The sequence below is a fragment of the Hyaena hyaena genome, unplaced genomic scaffold, assembly GCF_003009895.1.
Source record: "Hyaena hyaena isolate Hyena2069 unplaced genomic scaffold, ASM300989v1 scaffold_138, whole genome shotgun sequence".
NCBI lineage: Eukaryota > Metazoa > Chordata > Mammalia > Carnivora > Hyaenidae > Hyaena > Hyaena hyaena.
The window spans coordinates 2,946,515-2,966,275 of record NW_024080770.1 but is presented as its reverse complement, the minus strand read 5'-3'; the positions used below and the strand labels follow the sequence as shown (position 1 = coordinate 2,966,275).

Genomic DNA, 19,761 nt, shown 5'->3' with positions numbered 1-19,761 from the left:
GCCAGATAGATGGGTCTGAACCCAGAGAGGTTGAGGCCTGGGGAGACTCCTTCAGCAAACAAGAGGTCACCCAGGGAGGGGGGAGACTTCAGCATACAGGAGGACATCCAGGGAGGGGGGAGACTTCAGCATACAGGAGGACATCCAGGGAGGGGGGAGACTTCAGCATACAGGAGGTCACCCAGAGAGAAGGGGAGGCCAAAGCCCAGCCCAGAGACCCCCTGTGGTTGAAGGTCACAATGCTAATTTGCAGCCATTTCAAATTTTACTTCCCTCCACTTGACCTTGGTGCACATCACCATTTCTGCCCATAGCTGCAAACAGCGTCCTCCCAAGGGGAGGAATATAGACTCTCTACGGAAAGGTGATTTCCTTTCTGGCCATGTAAAATTCTGGAGAAGTTCACACTCTGAGCGGTCAGGGAACAGCTGATGTTGTCACCATGCCATTTCAGTCTGTGATCCTGGAGACTTAGTGCATAGAGGCTGGAATGGCTCAGCCAGAGAGATGGGGCCCTGCCCACTGAGCCTGACCAGGCAGCTGCACTACAGAGCCAGAGGGCATGGGCACAGCCTGTGCATGGAACACGGTATCCCGGTTCCTCACCTTCATGAGGGTCTCAGTGAGCACTTTCAGGGACAGGTGGCTGCACCAGGAGCCGCAGACCCAGAGGCTCAGGCTGAACTCCTTTCCACCTCCATCCTGTGGCCAGTAACATGTTCACCACTCCAGCCCCAGCAAGGACACCGTCCCAACCCCAGCCACGACCCCAGTGTGGACACCCTCACCTGGGGTCACAGGACAGACCTAGGGAAACCAAGTCACTCAGTACTTTTCACTCAGCTAACAAGCAGGAGCCACTCCTGAGTGCCAGGTCCAGCCAGAGACACCAGATGAGACGAGTCTCTGCCCCAAGGAGGCCCACAGCCTGCCGAGGGAAACTGTAAAGAAGGATGAATGGGAGAGCAGACTGAGCACACAAATGGGGTTTAGCGATCACAGGCAAAGCACCTAACTGTGGAAGAAGAGGCGTTCTGGGACAGCCCCTAGGGAGCGGTGGCATCTGGTGTAGATTTTAAACAAAGAATGGGAACTGGCCGGGCTGGTGAGTAGGACAGAGCCACTGGCGGCAGAGGACAGCAAGTGCATGGCCTCAGGACAGGGGGTAGCGGCAGGGCGCTGCAAGTAATTCGGTGTCTGCAGGGTCAGGTGCAAGGTGGGCATGGAGAGAGTGAGGCCAGCGCGGGAGGCGGAGCCGGCTCGCAAGGCTTTGCTGTAAGCCCGGAGGTGTCAGGTCACATCTGTGTTTCATGAGGACGACTATCAGTGAGCGGGAGAGCTGGGTCTCAGTGTCCTCTCCTGACCAGCTCAGCTGCCCATGACCCCGGCACCAGACACAGGTCCTGCCTGGAGCCCCCATTCTCCAGGTCCCAGGCCGACCCCCACTCTTTGTCCATGTGTTCTTTCCACACATGTGCACGTACATTTTAGTGTGGCTGCAGCGGCTTCTTTCCATTAGTCTTCCCTTAGTGAGTTTCAAACTCTTGCCTTTTTCCTCTGATGAGGGCAAGACCCAGCCCAGAAGGAGACCTGTAGAAATGTCTAACGTCATCCTGAAAATCCTCCCACTAATCCTGAGAAGCAGGTACTGTCATTAGCATCCCCATTTTACAGATGGAAAAAAACTGAGGCCCAGAGAATTTAAGTAACCAAGTAGGTCTGGGATTGGAATTGAGGTCTGACTGCAAAGCTTATGATCTTACCACCCGTTTGCTAACCCGGAGAAGAACAAAAATGTAGCCTTTATTTGTGCATGAAGTCTATAAGGAAAGAAAGTGAAACTTAGGGTTGACTGTGTAGACAGGCAAGGAAAGAGAATGCAGTGTGTGTGTGTGTGTGTGTGTGTGTGTGTGTGTGTTAGAAACACTTATAAACTGGACGCCAGCCAGACCTGCCCAAGATAAGACACAATCCACGCCTAAAATAGGAACCTAAGTTGCAGACGCTTGCCCCCATCCCAGGAGAGGCCGTATCCTCTAGAGTGAGGGGTCCTGTAGGACACTCCGGGGGGCTATGGTGAAGCTCAAAGCAAAGCCTTGGCCAAGAACCCTGCGCCTGGCCCCCCATCCCTGTGTTGCTGCATCTGAGTCCCTGCAACACTCAAGGGTGAGCACGCGGCAGGAAGAGGGCTTTGCCCTTGGATAATGTGAGGGACAGAGTGCGGGGCAGCCACCACGCCTGTCCTGCACCCAGGCTGGAGGGGGACCCCAGCAGGATTGAATGGGCTGAGCCCCAGGCTTCAGGAACTTTGAGCTGACTGAGGCTAGTGGGGCTCTGCGGGTGCGATCTTCACTTCTCAGTCCCGCTGAGCAGGACCTGGATCTGCCCTGGACTTTTTGGGGAGCCTTACAAAGAAGTCCCCACACTTATCCCCAGGAGCCGAGGAGCCCTCAGGGCCGATTGGTGCCACGGGAGGCATTGGCTGCACCCCCTGGCCTGACAGGCGGCGGGCCTCAGCATAGAGGACAAAGAGGCATAGATATAGCAGAGGGAATGCCCTCCCTGTCAGTACTTCCAAACACGAGCCTGGGTGTGCGAGAAAACATCAAGCCCCAGAGAAGCCTGCCCCCTCATCATACCAAATGGGACAGAGACCTGGCACTCTGCCTTCTAACTGAATCCCTCATCTCACAAAGTCTGTTGGAGCCTATGACTCATTCGAACTGTATTCTCTTTTCATATTAAATGAAAATAGATGGACACATTGATTCGTCCAAGGTGATTTTCACAAGCCCCGTGTACAGGCTCTGAGCTTCTCCATCTTTCTCTCCAGGGGAAGCTAAAGGGAACTGCCTAATTGAGTGGCATAGAGTCTAGATGTAGGGGAGCCCAACAGACTTGAACACAATAGTCAAGCCATATGCTGGCTTTCCCCTCCTTCCCTGTGAGGTTGGGCATTTGTGGGTGGCAGTCTGCCCCCTTTCCTGGTGGAACAGAGAGGTGTGGCCAGAAGACCACGTAATAAGATGAGTGATTCACAGATCTTGAAGGCCAGCAGAATGATGTAAGTCAGCCCCATCGCCAAATCACCACAGGTAGGCCAGGGACTACCAGAGATGTGAAAGTCCTTGGGACGCAGTGAGGCTAGTGTGTGCATGTCTGTGCCCTGGAGCAGGTGACATGCCTGAGCTCCCACGCATGCAGTCGGGCAGGAGTCACCCTGGAGGAGCAGCGTCATCCTCCTGAGCAGGTCAGGATGCCATCCATAGTCACCACCTGCTCCGTGGCTACCCCCACCCACCACTGCCTCACATTCACCTCCCATTATTCCAGCTCTAGCTTGCAAAATGAAAGCATGTGATCACTGAGGTGTGTGAGGAGTAGATGACGGAGTGCCCTAGAATCTAGGGAGAGCAGTTCTTGTCCAGGAGGGCAAATTGCTGGTGGTGGATCTCAAACGGTCTCATATTTGGGATGAGGCATTCCTGGCCCACCTGCAGACCCAGGCCTGCCAAGCAGAGGCTGTGTCCCATACCCGAGGAGAAGGAGAGCCCAGGGAGTGTGGGTCTTCTGATAGAACCTGTGGGTCTGGGTCTGTGGACTGGGCAACACCAGCCTGTCCCACACTCTCACCCCCAGTGTTAGGTCCATGGCCCAATCTGACAAGGCTACCACTGCTCATTCCTGCCCGACTCCCTCTCCCTCCAAGGCCACGTCATGACCCGGTCTGCCCAGCAGGTGTCAGTATGCCACGTGGCTGAGTGGAGCAGGATGCTTGGACCCCAAGAGCCAGTTTAGGACAGGGACAGAATGGTCATCTGTGGAGGACACAGCTCCCCATTGGTGACCAGAGCCACCCATCAGAGGCAATGCCTCTCGGGATTCCTACTTATAGGGAAGAGGCATAGGGATCACTTAGGTCTAGTCCCAAGACAGGTTGATGGCCAGTGATGAAAAGCGACCACGGCCTCCCTTGGCCCCGTGAACACCTGTGCGGATATGAACAGGCAGGTCCAGATGGGCTACACAAGACCTCATGGACTGGGGCCTCGCCTCCTGCAGGTCTTCAGCTCAGGCACCCAACAAAGCCTCCATCACGTTCCCAAGTATTCCTCATGGCCAAGTAGAATGGTCGTTCTGCCCACAGCATCTGGCATCTGGATCCAGGGGCCTCCGGCCATTCCCCAAAGGTTCTTTGCCCAGCGGCCCCCTGCCCCCCACAGGAGGCTCTCACGGGGGCTCCTGCTCTTGGAGGAGCAGAGCAGGTACAGCCATGCATCATAGGGACAGTGGTCCTCACCACGCCTGGATGGCACCTGCCATGGTCAGCACCCCATGTGCCTCCTCTCATTGTCCTTGTACTCCTTGGCCATGCAGGCACCACCCTGTCCCTGGGACCCTCTCCCTGGCCCAGAATCTGGGCAGGACAAGCATCTCTCAGAAGCACAGTCATGCGTGCCCCATCAGACTCATTACTCAGGGCCGTGGACTCTCCTGACCTTCCATCTGCCCAACATCCCTCCCCACAGGGTGATGCTGAGGGTTCCCAGGGTCACATGTCACATGCAGTTCGGTGTGCGTGTGTGCATGCGCGTGTGTGTGTGTGTGTGTGTGCAGCTGAAGTCCCCAGCTCTTCACTGAACTGGAACTTGTCTCCTGGGTGGACAGGAGAGCTGGCCTGAGGTGGACACGGCAGTGACTTGGGGACCTTGGGGGAATGTGAGCAGCCTCACTTTGGTCGCATATGCCCTGCCCGGCTGTGGCCCAGCAGGACCTCCGCAGAGCATGAAAGGTGTGAGGAGGACAGTGGCATGTAGGAGTGAAGGCAGAGGAAGCAAAAACTGAGTAAGAGGTCGACCAGATGGCCCCTCAGGCCTGGGATGTTAGATTTCTGTGGTTTCAAGTGATCACACAATGAACTAGTTTTATACTTAACAAAGTTACCCAAGCATGAAAATCTATCCGGACAGCAGAGGACTGGTGTGTTAAAGTCACTTAAAAAGTCACACACACCGTGTATGTCTCTGGGTTTAGAAGGGGCTCTGCCCAGACCCTGGGTGTAGCCAGCAGCTTTCCCTCCAGTCCTGGAGGCAGGGCCCCCCCACCCCCAGGCCCCATCAGATGAGCCGTTCCGTGGGGAGGGCCCAGCGTGGCACCCTGGGAAGTGTAGCAGGATCACAGCTGCATCTGTCCCCTGCCCATCATATTGGTGTTTTGAAAACCCTTGGTGGCCAGGGCCTAACTGGAGAGAATGTGACTCTCATGGTGGCATTTCAGAGTCTCGTGGGGAAGGTGTTTTCCAGCCTCTGTCACATAAACTCTGCATGGGACTTCAGACCTCATCCAGTTCAACCCTCTTGTTTTGCAGAAGAGGAGCCCGAGGGCCAGGGAGGCAAGATGGCCCGCCTGTCAGTGGCGGGGCGGGCGCACGCAGGTCCTCTAGCTCCCTGCCTACACAGGTTTCGGCCTCCCTCTGGGGCTAGCCTGCTCACTTCCGGATGCCTCCACACCCCCACTGCCAGCCACAGGGGCACCTGAGGGATCAGTCACAAGAGTCTCACCCCAGCCTCCTCAAGAGGGACTGAGGGGGGAACGCAGAGGTCATTTCCCAGCCACGTGGCCGAACCCGGCCCCGGGCAGGACCAGGCTCTGTGCAGGAAGCAGGACCGGGCAGAGTGGCCGTGGTGAGGCACCAAGCCTCTCGTCTCTGAGAAACCTGCCTCCTGACTCAACGCTCTGGGTGTCTTTCCTCCTGGTCACTTCTGTGGTGGTGTTACTTCTGCTTCATCTTATCTGTTTCCTTCCAGGTGCAGCTTTAGGGCGCGGCTGCCAGGCCTTAGGAACCTTTGCAATGGTTTTGTATTTCTGTAGACACCAGATATAAACATACTTATATATTTGTGTCCCTCCCCTGCTCCCCCCAGTTCACAAGCCCGATGCACACTCTACATGCAGGCCACTCTGACCTCTGACCCCGTGTTCCATGTGGCAGGAGGGCCCCGCCCCGGGCCAGGTCCCAGGTCATGGCTGCTGGCTGTCTGTGGCGGAAGTCCTTGGTTGTTCCCCTCCCCCTCCCCCCCAGCTCTAACCATTCTGTCCGTCTATCTCGTCTCGTCCTCAGTTTCAAAGCAATGTCATGAAGGGCTTCCTTTCCATGCCTAAAAAAGGAAACAATATGTTTTTGGAAATAGGTGGGGTTGGAGTCAGGGTTCTGGGACGGCTTGGGGCGATCGAGGGACGGCTCTGGACTGGCTGTGTTCACGGCCGGTTGGGAGCCTCCGGTACACCAGCGGCTCTCCCCCTGGAGGCTGCCGGGGCCCGGCGGGGCCGAACCGTATTGTTTCCCTTTGAGGCCAGTCCTGGTCCTCGTCCCATCCACAGCTCATGCTTTTTGATTTGCATCTTTTTTTGCATGGACATGCCAAGTAGTGATAAGCAAGGTTTTCTGTTCTTTTGGGCGTCTCTGGTCAGACTCTTCTCTTTCAGATCCCGTGTAAGGTCGTTAGGTTCAGGCGTGTCCTTGCCGTGTCCCTTGAGTCCTAAAGTGAAGGGCGTGGCTGAGGCGTGCAGGGAGATCTAGCCCTGTGAGGAGGCGGCGCTGTGGCCGCGGGGTGACAGGTAAGGACACCCTGGTCTCTGTGCCTAGGTCTGTGCAAGACGGCAGCCAGTGTGGCCGGGAGAAGCTGGAGCTCGTCCTGTCCAACCTGCAGGCCGACGTCCTTGAACTGCTGCTGGAGTTTGTCTACACGGGCTCCCTGGTCATCGACTCGGCCAACGCCAAGACGCTGCTGGAGGCGGCCAGCAAGTTTCAGTTCCACACCTTCTGCAAAGTCTGTGTGTCCTTCCTCGGTGAGCCTGGCGGGGGGAGCGCGTGGGTCGCCTGGAGGGAACAGCGCGGGTGGGCAAAAGATTCGGAAACAGTGAGGATCCAGAGGGAAGTGTGTGTGTGCATCTCAGGGTGGAGCTGGATTTCCCGAGGCAGCTTGGAGATGAAAATCCGGCTGTGTGCCCTGACACAGACCTGGACACGTCCAGGCTAGCGCCACCGCTAGCCAGACCTCAAGAGGGCTGGCTGGACTGATGCCCGGTCTAGAGGCCAGGTGGGGTGAGGCTGAGGCCCATGGGGGTGGCGGGTGGGCATAGGAGGGGTGTTACTGCTGGTGTGATTCTAAAGTGAGAGGCTGTCATAGTTCTAGAAGACACTGGAAGCCTCAGCGTGACCCCTGCCCCCAGCCCAGGCCCAAGCTCTGAGGCTCACGGGAGTGAGGAAGCCTCCAGGCCCAGCACTGACACTCCATACCTCACACTCTGCTGGGACCTGTGGGAGCAGAGGGAGCTCCCAGGAGGGGAAGCATGTGACAGGGCAGAGAGGAACCCAGAAGGTCCATCCACAGCTCCAGGGACACCGGAAATGGTTTGTGGGGCCCCTGGCTGCTGAAGGCAGGTCACAAGGACATGGGCTCAGAGAGGGATCCAGAGTGTCAGGTGATAGGAATGGATGGCCACCCTTCCAGGGTCCTGTGGTCAGTGGTCCTGTGCTCTTGCCCCCAGAGAAGCAGCTGACGGCCAGCAACTGCCTGGGGGTGCTGGCCATGGCTGAGGCCATGCAGTGCAGCGAGCTCTACCACATGGCCAAGGCCTTTGCGCTGCAGATCTTCCCTGAGGTGGCGGCCCAGGAGGAGATCCTCAGCGTCTCCAAGGACGACTTCATCGCCTACATCTCCAATGACAGCCTCAACACCAAGGCCGAGGAACTAGTATATGAGACCGTCATCAAATGGATCAAGAAGGACCCTGTGTCCCGTGCACAGGTAACCCCTCACCCCACCCACCCCTTCTCCCTGTGGCTGGGGCACAGTGCAGGGATGGCGTCCGGAGCAAGGGTGCAGGAAGGAGGAAGAGGCAGGACGGCCCGCTCAGACCATCAGCGGGGTGAATAGGAGCCCAGAGGCCCAGGCAGGGGGAGGCTGGGACTGCCACTGCGGGCAGCAGAGAAGGAAAGGGAGGGATGAGAGATGAGAGGTCAGTCGCCAGAGGGTTGGAAGGGCTGGTGTTCCACCTGAAGGAGACTCAAGCCAACCAGAGGCTGCAGGGCCCTGCAGGGAGAGGCTGGTGCCCCGGGGCCCCTGTGAGCTCAGACCGGGCAGGAGATCTGAGGCTCTGTAACTCCGGTTACAGAGAGGGGGGAGGGCACCCGGACCATATAGAAACCACACTGGAGATGGGAAACCACTGCACACATCACAGCAGGGAAGTCCCTCGGCGGGGCCAGGAGGGGGGACAGCTGGGGAAATCGGAGCCAGGGTCCAGGGCAGAAGGAGAGGAGGGCAGGGTCCCCAAGAGGGGCCTCTTAGTCATCAGAATCCGATCACAACCCAACAGGATCTTTGGGCCAGAAAGCACGAGCTGAAGGCCTTGCTCAGAAAGAGACTGCCTTGGGACCCACCCCCCAGGAGTCATTACAGACACAGGTAGTTCTCAGGGGAGCTCAGAGCCCCCCTGGAAAGCAGCAAACGGGAGGCCCTGGCCCACAACACCCTGAGACAGCTGAGTGACACATGACAAGGGAACTTCATTGTATGTGGAGCAGGAAGTGGCATGAGTTGGGAAGGACAGGTGCTGGGGATGGGTGGCACCGAGCCCTCCACCCTGGCCTAGCCCCTGAAACCAGGAGAAGCGGGTGCTCTGGTTGGGTGGGAAGGGGGCAAGATTCATTTCTGGAGAAGGCCTCCCCCACTCCAAGCTCATTCTGACCCTGCAGCCTGAGCCAGCCGTCTTCCTAAAGGACACGTTTGATCGTGTAATTTCTTTGATTAAAGCCCCCCGTGAGCTCCTCATCGACTGCAGGAAACACCACACGGGCCTTAGCAAGAGAGACCCTGGCTTCCACTAACCTCCACCACACCCATCCACCCACCTCCACCCCCTGCAAAGACCGTTTGCACCTGACAAGAATAAGCTCCAGAGAATTCCCCACGTGCACCGACCTCCCTACCGCTCCCATGACTGCGTCTGCTTGCGGTGTCCTCCCTCCTCTCCGCGGGCGGCCTGCAGAAATCTGCGATCCTTCCACACCCAGCTCAGGCGTCATCCACTCTGGGAAGCCTCCCATCCTGCATTCCCAACCCCCCTAACTGGATTCCTCCCTGAAGCCCCACTAGTGCCGTTTATGTAATGGATCCTCCCCCGCCCCCCATTTTCCTGTGTACACCCGAAAGTCAGACACCGGTCTTACTGGGCTTTGCACTCCCAGTAAGAAGGGTCCCCAATGGTTTGCTGGATGAAACTAAAGCTGAGCGGTGAGCAAAGGGTTTGCCAGGCAGGAGGGAGTTCGAGTCAGTCCACGAAAATGCAGATGGGAGGGTCCAGGTGCCAGTCTGACGCATCGGGGGGCCACTGAAGGGGTTCGTCGGTACTGGAGAGACACAGGTTGTGACGGGGGTGACTTGCAGTCTTCACGGTCACCGTCAGCCTTCCCAGGCCGACCCGCCGGTTTTTGACTTCCTGCCCCAGTCCTCCCCTCCAGGGATCAGGACGCTCATGTCAGTCGCCCTGCAGCCCCGGGGTGAAGCAGAAGCCCACGAGCTGGGTGGAGGCAGGAAGGAGGTGCCGCAGAGGCAGAGCGATGGTCCGCCCCAGGGTCAGCTGCGGCACACCCGACCTCCCCCAGTCCTCGCCTCTGGCTGGTGCGGGACCCCCCCCCACTCACTGTTGAAGCAGGGCTGAGCAGTGTCTACACTCTCAAGCCAGATGCAACTGGAATGACCCATGCGCAGTACCACACCCCTCCTTCCTGTCTTCTCAATCCGACTCAGCAGAGGTGGCTGGGTCCATGTAACCTCAGGCGATCCCGTGTCCCCCCTCCCTGCAGTATGCCGCGGAGCTCCTGGCCGTGGTCCGCCTCCCCTTCATCCACCCCAGCTACCTGCTCAACGTGGTGGACAACGAGGAGCTGATCAAGTCGTCCGAAGCATGTCGGGACCTGGTCAATGAGGCCAAGCGCTACCACATGCTGCCCCACGCCCGCCAGGAGATGCAGACTCCCCGAACCCGGCCCCGCCTCTCCGCAGGTACTGAGGGGCGTGTCCTGAACTCCCCAAATGCGGGTGCCGTGGGGTCGCCCCGACTCTGGGCAGTCCCCTCGGGAGGCCCCAGGTGCAGAGGCTACCAGCACAGGGATGTGTCCGAAGGCTGCGCATCTGCGTCCCTGCAGGTGTGGCCGAGGTCATCGTCTTGGTTGGGGGCCGTCAGATGGTGGGGATGACCCAGCGCTCACTGGTGGCCGTCACCTGCTGGAACCCACAGAACAACAAGTGGTACCCCCTCGCCTCACTGCCCTTCTACGACCGAGAGTTCTTCAGCGTAGTGAGTGCTGGAGACAACATCTACCTCTCAGGTGAGGCCCCCTGTCTACCTCTCAGGTGAGGTCCCCTGGGGCTGGCTTGGGGACCCCGCAGGGACTTCCTAAGGGCTCCCCTCCCCACACCAGGGCTAGGGAAAGCTGAGGCCCAGAAGCATCTCCTTTGCAGGTGAAGCCTTCTCTCCCTGCCCCTGGGGCTGGGCCTGCGTGGCCCGGGGCCCCTCCTCACTCCCTGCCCGCTCTCTGGACCTCCCGTGCTGCTCACAGGTGGGATGGAATCAGGGGTGACGCTGGCCGATGTCTGGTGCTACATGTCCCTGCTCGATAACTGGAACCTCGTCTCCAGAATGACGGTCCCCCGCTGCCGGCACAACAGCCTTGTCTACGATGGGAAGATTTACACCCTCGGGGGACTTGGCGTGGCAGGCAACGTGGACCACGTGGAGAGGTAATGAGGCCACAATCACGAAAGCTAAAATCACTATGCTCCTCCACCCCAGCACCAACCCAGCCGAGGCCGACTGGAGACAGAACATTTAGAGGGTGGCGGTCCCAGGCTTTTCAAATACAGCAAATACACCACCGAGGGTGGTGAGAGGGAAGCAGGAAGGAAGAGAGCTGTCCAGCCGCTGAGAGGAGGCACCCCTGTCCCGTTCAGGGGTCAGACAAACTGGAGGGATAGCTGTGCAAAGGCACCAGATGGGCACTGCTGGCCTGACCAGGCAGCTAGGAGGCGCACTGGCACCGGAAGTCCCAGCCCAGAGCCGTGCTGGGACATGGGGTGAAGCTGCAAGCAATAGCCCACGTGTGTGCCACATTGGTGGCTGTGCCTCCAGGTCCCTGCCGAGCGGGGGTTCCACACCGGGGAGCCCCCTCCTCCCTCTCTCCCACACATCTCAGGAAACCTGCTTGCAACACGGGGAACAGTCACTGCATGCAGGTCTGGCCAACCGTCTGGAATTCTCTAGAATACAAAGCAATGGGCCGGAGAGCCATGCGTGTAAGCCTGCCCTCTGCTGGAAGTTCCAGGCTGGCTTCCTCATGGAGGCCCCTTTAAAACCTGCCACACGTAGCGTGGGGATCAGGCTGAGGCAGACGGGGCATAGGCTGGAGGTGGACACTTGGCGGGGTGCAAAGCCCATCCCTGCAGAGAGCGGACACCGTGGGGAGAAGCCACAGGAAGAGCTCAGGGAGGCTCATGTGTCAGCAGCAAACAGGAGAGGCCTCAGCGCAGTCCTGCTCTGTAAGAAATTAGTGCCCGGAGAGCCACAAGCTAGGCTGAGCTGGTCCCCAAGGACTGACCTAGGAGGTCACAGCTCCGATCACGAGAGCTCTTTTTCCACGCCCTTGCCACGTGCTTGCCCACCACCCTTGGCCCACGTCATCAGCTGTCACAGAATGCACATCTCCCCATGTGACAGCTTTCTGCCTGTGGACCCACACGTACCCCTCAATTTGTATTTTTTCCCTCAGTGGCTAATTGGACACTTGACAAATGTTACAGCAAAGATAGTTGCAGAGTGAGATGAGCTCTGGATATTCACCGTGGGCTTTTAACTCCCCCAAGTGGAGCCCAGAGATGGCTTGGTAACAACATCTAATTGTCATATTGATTTGGAGATAATGGGGAATCCCTGTGTGATTATGAGGATATTAATACTGCTGTTGAACCTGGGTCACCCCTGATGCTGACAGCCTTCAGTGGGACCCACTGCATGGCCATCACATCCCAAGCCTTCCAGAAGCACCAGCTCCCAACCGTTTGTCATCCAATAATAAACACATGAAAGAGGAGACATTTTCTATGTAGGAGTAAACTGAGCTAGATCTGTCATCCTGTCTTGCTTTTGTCAGCTATTTTTAATCTCCAAAGATGCTGATTACTCATTTTGCAAACTTATACTTGTTGATAAATACAGGGATTTGTTCAAGGATCAAATGCACGAAGAGCGGGGACAGGCTCCTCTCCCCTTGGGCTCGAGAGCAATTCTGCAGGGCCTGGAGGCAGCCTGTACTGGCCTCCCCTGGGGGCTGGGCCTTCATTCCACTGTGAAATACCCTGTGAAATACCTTGTGAAATGCCCGCTCGAGCACAGTGTGAGCAAACCACCCTGGCAACCTTAGTAGATGGGGAGCCACCCGGGACAACAGGGTGCCCCGAGCCCTTCCTCAGCCCTCTGGTAGACCTCTGGGTGGTGTGCATACAAATGGGGTGGAGGATACAGGCAGAGGGGACGTGCACTGCTTCCCGAGGAACATAGCTGGAGCCTCTTTGGGCAAGTACTTTCTGTGCCACGTGGTGGCAGTGATGAGAATTCAGGGTGACAAGAAGGTCAGGGTAATGGGGACAGGCGAGGGTGCTTTGTTCCCCAGAAAGCGCTAACGGTACAAATTGCTCTTATATTGATAATGAATGAGATATATGGTACATTATAATTATATTACATTACTGTATTACAGGAATAGAGCAAGATTATATAATTATAGATTAAAACAACAGTGCCATAGACAAACCTGTATTATATCATTATATAAATAACTGGGTCTAATACTTCATAGCAATATATTGCGTTAGCTGTGGTTACCGGATAAATGATAGCAGAGTGCCTCACTCCACAGGGTCATTTGCATGTCATTAGCATATCCTTCTCAAGCAGGAAGCTGACAGATTGAGCTGACGGAGGGCTTGTGGCTTGGCAATCAGCCACCTGGAATAACAAACTCTCGGGAAATTCGCATTTGGCGGAATGTGCCATTATACCGAGAGCCTGAAGACTAACAGCCACATAATCTTCCACTGTCACCCAGCTCCTTCTGCAGGAGCTCTTTGGATCTCTGCCATATTGGCTTAAAAAACAGATATCTGAACTTCTGACACTGTCCAAAAAGACACTTAGTGCATTGCCTATTAGCCACATATCATTCATCTGGGGCTTAACTCAATCAGCCCCTGCTGCCCTGTAAGGTACTTCAGCCGCTTCTCAGATCTGGAGTCTTCTCAGGCACAGAGCTGGACGTCCCACCCCTGTCCCCTAATCCCCGTCTCAAAGCCAGAGGCACCGGCTAAGAGAGGCCATCTTCTGGATCACTAAGCTGTGACCATGTTATGGCCTGTGTCCCAGGGAGGCTCCTGGGAAAAAGTGGGTCCTGAGTGCTTCCCAGGAAAGGTGTGCTGGGAAAAACCCAGCCCACAGCAGAGGGCCCACCTTGGGTCCAGAACATGCAAAAGAGCCATTTGGTGAGTGGTAGATGGGCCACCAAGTGGAAGCTCCAGGAACAATTAACAGACGCTGAGACGCTGAGATCCAGGCTGCCCAGGAAGACCTCAGACACCGCAGTTCCTTGGCCGGTCTGCTCCATCCTCAGTCCCTCCGCACCAGCTGCTGCTTGTCACTGTTGTCCTTGCCTTGTCTGGTGCTTGCATTCTGTCACTTCCCCATGCTCTTACTTTGCCACTTTGTCTGCAGTGCACGTGCCACAGATCTGTTCAGTCCCGTGCCTCTTCCCCTTCTCCACACCTACCCCCCCGGGGCTGAACGCTGGTGGAGAAAAGTCCACCATCCTGTAGATTGGCCCCATGACAAAGTGAAGTCATCCAATGAGTACTGGGTCCCTCGTGCTGCAGGGTCCTGTCAGTGTCTCTCACTCTCAAGAGCATGTGTTTCTCGTCTCCTCCTCTCCAGTCGAGGCTCTTACCCCATGGACCCCAACACTCCTCCCAGCACTGACTTCTGCTTCACAGAGAAGGTGGAGCCATCAATCAAGAACGCTCTGGTCCCACTGCCGTCACTCCTGCAGATGTACTGACACTCACACCATCCTTGCCTTCCTCTCTCCCGCCCACACGGACACCACTCCCCTGTCCACTCTGGACCCTACCTGCACCCCATCCCCCCACCAGGAGCCTCCCTTTATCAGCCCTCCCCTCTCTTTAATCTTTTCCTTGTCCATTTGGCCTCCTTCCTGTCGGCATGTAAACACAAGTAAACCGTCCCCCCTAAAATTAAAATAAAATCCGGGGTATGCTGCAGCTCGTTCCTACTGGCTCCTGAGAGGTGGCTATTACCTTTATAGGAATTCTGCAAGCCAGTTGTTAGCTACAGGTGTTATCAAAAATCAAATCCTATAAACTTAGAACTAAATAAGTTGTATTAAAAACAAAGGAAATCCATACTCAAAAATCATCACTACTTTTTGTTTTGGGGTTTGTTTCATTTTGTTTTGTTTTTTAAACTATATTTTGTACTGTCTATGCTCTGGAGGTGCTATGTCCGCTGTGTCTGTATATGGGGGTACGGTGGAGATTCCGTCTGGCTGTGCGGGGCCATGCGTCTCTTCCCAATGCCACGTTCAGCCATGAGCCATCGGTAGCTTGAAGTCAGCCTAGATGAGATGATTTACATCATAGAAATCAGCGATTGCTACCTATCCGGACCTTTTCCCCCTAGGGAGCTTGTTTTTACACCTTTATCAGCATACCACCAATAAAAGCCATATGCTCTTAGCTCCATATGCCTTCCCAGGTCCCACCTTCTCTGTCCCTTTCCCAGCTAAGTTTCAACCAAGAGAAGTCTCTCCCTGTCGTGTCACAACCAGCTCTTCCCATTCACAACCGGCTCTTGATGAGAGCACCGGGAACCTGTTGGGACTTCTTTTTTTTAATGTTTTTTTTTTTCTTCTAAGAGACAGCATGAGCAGGGGAGGGTCAGAGAGAGAGGGAGGCTCAGATTCTGAAACAGCCTGCAGGCTCTGAGCTAGCTGTCAGCACAGAGCCTGACTCGGGGCTCGAACCCACGAACTGTGAGATCATGACCTGAGCCAAAGTCGAATGCTCAGCTGACTGAGCCACCCAGGCGCCCCAGGACTTCTTGACCTCCCATCACACCTCCAGCCTGTGGAGCTGTGCCCTACCCCTACCCCGTGCTGCCACCACTTCCCCTCAGTTTCCCCTTAAAGGCCAGCATTTCCTCAGAGTGTCCTCCGCTCCTCAGTCTCACTCTCGCCTACACACTCCCTGGGAGCTCCTGTACCTTCAGTTTCCATCTCTGTGCCAACAGTGATCCCACGGCTGCATATCCAGGCCACAGATCCTTATATCCAACTGCCCACTGCACTTCCCCAGTTTGTTACCCGTGGATGCTTTAAACTCCCCATGAATAAAACAGAAGTCATCACTCTCCTCCAGACTCCCTAGCCTCCATTCTCTGTCCCCTGAGTAGCACCCCCAACATCCAGTTTCCCAAGCCAGAGACCCCGAGTCATCCTAGGTGGCTCTGCCTTCCGTAACGGCAACATCAATTAATGACTGAACCCCGTCAGTTTACCTCTCCTGTTCCCACCTCCTCTCGTGCTTCCCTGGTCCAGCCCACTGTTTCCCCAGTTTCCAGCCCAGAGCCTGGGTGTACGGGAGATGCTCAGGGCAGCACTGTCGGACACAAGAGTAGGAACGAGCTGGATGGAAAGGGATGAAGGGGCTGTGAAGCTGGGGAGCTCTGTGTGAGCAGAAGAACGGAAACCAGAATCTGCACAGAGGCAAGAAAGAGCGCACTGGGGTTCGGGAGGAAGGCCGAGAGGGCTAGTTTGGGCCAGAACCTAGGTGGCCTTGAGTGACTCATCCCAAGTGCCCCTGGCTGTATGTGACCTCGGGCTCTGCCAGCGATGCCAAGGGCAGGAAGCAAATGTCGGTGCCCCCGGTGTCCGCGGCCTTGGTTGGCACCCCTGCCCTGTGCTAGGCCCGTCTTTGATATTGGGCTCTTTTTCTCCTCTCTCGACAGGTACGACACCATTACCAACCAATGGGAGGCTGTGGCCCCTCTGCCCAAGGCAGTGCACTCCGCAGCGGCCACCGTGTGCGGCGGCAAGATCTACGTGTTTGGTGGTGTGAACGAGGCAGGCAGAGCGGCGGGCGTCCTACAGTCTTACGTTCCCCAGACCAACACGTGGAGCTTTATCGAGTCCCCGATGATTGGTAAGCACCCGCTCCCTCCTCAGCCTGGGGCCAGCGTGGCATCCCCACCTCACTGTTTTATTTGTCTTGATATCCGAAGCCCAGAGGGCCAGCTAAGGCTGCAGACCCCTGTCCGGGGGCTGGGAGGGGGAGGCAAACCCCCAGTCCAGGTGTCGCTGCTGACCCCACTACCTGGATAGGGGGCGAGCCAGACCGTGTGCCAGGTGCCTGCTAGCCCCGGGCCTTGCCCTGAGGTTAACCAGTGACATTGGGAGCCCTTCCAGAGCCCTTCCTCTGGAGGGCCTGCTGGTAAAGGAAAGGGTGGGGAGGGGGAGGCCAAGAAGAGCTGCCCTGACCTGCCTGCCCTGCTCTCCTCACAGACAACAAGTACGCTCCCGCCGTCACCCTCAATGGCTTCGTCTTCATCCTGGGCGGGGCTTATGCCAGAGCCACCACCATCTACGACCCCGAGAAAGGGAACATTAAGGCAGGCCCAAACATGAATCACTCTCGCCAGTTCTGCAGGTGAGGGGCCGCTGTGACTCGGCTAGGGTTGGGGAGGAGGGCAGGGAGGGAAAGATCAATAATGATTACCCGACATTCGCTGACCGAAGCAATCCCCAGGACCCAAGCGGCAGCCCCCTCCAGCCACAGGTATGGATGTCAGTGCCAGGGCAGAGTGGGAAGTGCCCCAGGGCAGCCCACGGCCCCCAGGCCCTACCCTGTGGCTCCAGCTGACCCATCTCAAAGCCAGAAATGAAGGGCTTCCTACTGGCACCAGCCCCACGTCCCTCGAGGCCACGCCTTCTCCTGGGGGCTAGGAAGACAGCTCTCCCCCAGGACCGCCTACCACGTCCGCACAGACAGGAGGCGGTGCCAGACCAGAGCCGTGAATTCCCTACATGGGACAAGTGGCTTTTCGAGGAATGCTCCGAACCAGGGAGCAGAGTACAAGGCACAGCTGACTGGGCAGAAACCCACCCGGCCCAGCCCTCCCAGGGAGAGGTCACAGTCACAGGGTGTTTGGTTCCCAGTCTGCCTGGCCCCGTGGCCCAGAAAAACCAATTACCGTGGGCAATGAGACAGCAGCCCCTGCCCCTCCTTTCCTGGACTAAGACGAACAAGGAAAGAAAAGGGGTCCCAGAAACCACGTTTTCAACACTTCCACAGCAGATCTTTCCTGAAGACATCTTGTGCCCGTGCAGAGGTAATGACCGAATCGCCACTGCTGCTGCTAGAAAAGCTGCAGCCTGCTACTAACGTGTCAGACGGCCTTAGACAAGTGACTTGCACTCTCTGGGGAAGTTCTCCTATTTATGAAACAGGCGGTTGGACGAGATAACTGCTAAGTTCCCATTAGCTTGGAGAGTCAACAGTTCCCGAGCCTTTCTTTCGTGTCACACACTCCAAATGGTGGCAGTGCGTGAGGCTGTTCCGACCACACTGTCCGCAATAGACAACTGGAGTTTGAGCACCGCTTGTGGGGAGGACACCCGGGCCTCAGCTGAGACCAAAAGTGGGCACAGAAAGACTTAATGCCCGTGAGGAGCTATAACCTGGGTCCTGCAAGAGAAGCAGGGGGAAGATGGGCCACGAAGGGGAGGAATGTGAGGGCCCAGCTGGCATAGGACCACAGGAGATAAGGCTGGAAACTTCAGATGTCTAGGCTGACATGTTCTGTCCCAGGCTCAGAACTTCATTAAGAGGTGGAGACTTTGAAAGGGTATCTGTTCAGCTTCAGGGAACAGTCTGGAACACACGGCCAGTAGCTGAAAGGAGGGAGAAAGCAGGGCTGGGTACGCGGACACAGCGGTACGTTTGACGGGGTGGCTGAACCACACAGCCAGATGGTAGTACGTGCAGGCAAGTGCGAGAACAGGAAGTGGTGTTCTCGCAATGGAAACAGCTGACTGAGGCAACAGCACCAAGCCAGCGTAGCCTCTTACAGGAAGACAGCCAGGCTGCCGCGGTAACAACACTGCAGAGGGCGCACCGGCCCTCGCAGTCATGGTAGGGCAGCAGCACCGGGTCACTCATGTTAAGCAATCACACCAGGAAGCTCTGACCGTGAGTGCCTTGGCAAGGGCGAGTTTCCCGGTCAAGTAGTCAGTGTTCAGTTACGACTTAGCTCCTAAGTATCCTGTCTGCTGTCATGCTGGTGAGGCACATCCTCTTCGTGATTTGAGCAGTACAAAGTCTCTGTGTGGACGACACAATGTGAAGCTCAGTAGACACTTGGTGAACTGATTCAAGTGCCCGTACACAGCCATGGCTCTTCTCCTAGCTGTCTTTAGGCAGTCCAGCAGGTCCTGGGATGCCCAGTGTACATAAGGGTCACCCACAGCTCGGAGGGTAGTGTGAGCACACATCCCGACGGGCCCTGTAGGAAAGGTGTCTTTCTTATACCAGCTTGGCTCACAGGGCAGAAAAAAGCAATGAGATCCCTTACAAGTCTTACACAAGGGGGAGGGCGCGGAGGGAGGTGGGAAGGCAGCTTGCACCAGGACAGGGTATTAAGAATCCATCTCCAGGTCCAAGGTGGCAACTAAATGTCTAATTCTCTCCCTGCTTCCCCCCCCCCACCCCACCCCCAACAGCGCCGTGGTGCTTGATGGCAAGATTTATGCAACTGGCGGCATCGTTAGCAGTGAGGGGCCGGCCCTGGGCAACATGGAAGCCTATGAGCCTGCGACCAACACATGGACCCTGCTCCCCCACATGCCCTGCCCTGTGTTCAGACACGGCTGCGTTGTGATAAAGAAATATATTCAAAGCGGCTGACATCGGCAGAAAGCCCACGACGAGACTGGACAAGTCTGGTGAGGCAGATGCTACTCACAATGATCCATGTTCAGCAACACCAATAAGAGGCCGATAGACACAATCAAAGAAATCACTGCGCTAAACATTTTGAATACTCTCTACATTGAATGTAGAAAATCATCCTCGCCTTTGGGGGAAATGGGGGCATAGCGCTCCGAGCAGCAGGAACCACAACCATCCGAGGAGCTGGGCCGGGGAGGGGGGGGAGGGGCTCCTGCAAAGGCACTTGCTCTGAACGGAGGCGCTCACTCTGCCCGGTGCAATAGAGTTTCACATATTTTTCAACTGGGAGAGAGAAGCTGATTTTTCCTTCCTGCAGAGCAAGCTTGATCCCTACACAACCATAGATCAGTTATCCTATGACAATATTAGGTGTCAGGCTCTCCGGGAATAAGATCAAAGTGTCCTTATCACTTTGATTCCTACTTTTGTTTTTAACCGATCTATGCTTTTCAGTGGCCGAGAGAAGAGAAGGGACAGTCCTGTGCCGCACAAGGCCTGGGAGGCTGCTGGTCCCTGCGGGGCCGAGGACGGGCCCAAACACCCGTGCAGAGCCAGATGTGGCCGGAGCCGCAGCGCAGGGCAGCCCCGGGAGAGCTGGGAGGAACTCTGTCCTTCATAGGTTTCTCTA

The 19,761-nt window shown here is 56.5% G+C and overlaps 1 protein-coding gene across 1 annotated transcript in view; it reads left to right on the top strand.

Annotated features, from left to right (window-relative positions):
- KLHL29 (kelch like family member 29) overlaps positions 1 to 19,268 on the top strand; it is a 224,394-nt gene extending 205,126 nt beyond the window's left edge. Inside the window, exons 6-13 of the mRNA XM_039238265.1 lie at positions 6,647 to 6,849; positions 7,552 to 7,811; positions 9,872 to 10,070; positions 10,214 to 10,396; positions 10,628 to 10,808; positions 16,135 to 16,328; positions 16,688 to 16,832; positions 18,905 to 19,268. Coding sequence (XP_039094196.1) covers positions 6,647 to 6,849; positions 7,552 to 7,811; positions 9,872 to 10,070; positions 10,214 to 10,396; positions 10,628 to 10,808; positions 16,135 to 16,328; positions 16,688 to 16,832; positions 18,905 to 19,088 — 1,549 coding nt within the window. The 3' untranslated portion in view covers positions 19,089 to 19,268. The remainder of the gene's footprint in view (positions 1 to 6,646; positions 6,850 to 7,551; positions 7,812 to 9,871; positions 10,071 to 10,213; positions 10,397 to 10,627; positions 10,809 to 16,134; positions 16,329 to 16,687; positions 16,833 to 18,904) is intronic.
- The last annotated feature ends 493 nt before the right edge of the window (positions 19,269 to 19,761 follow it).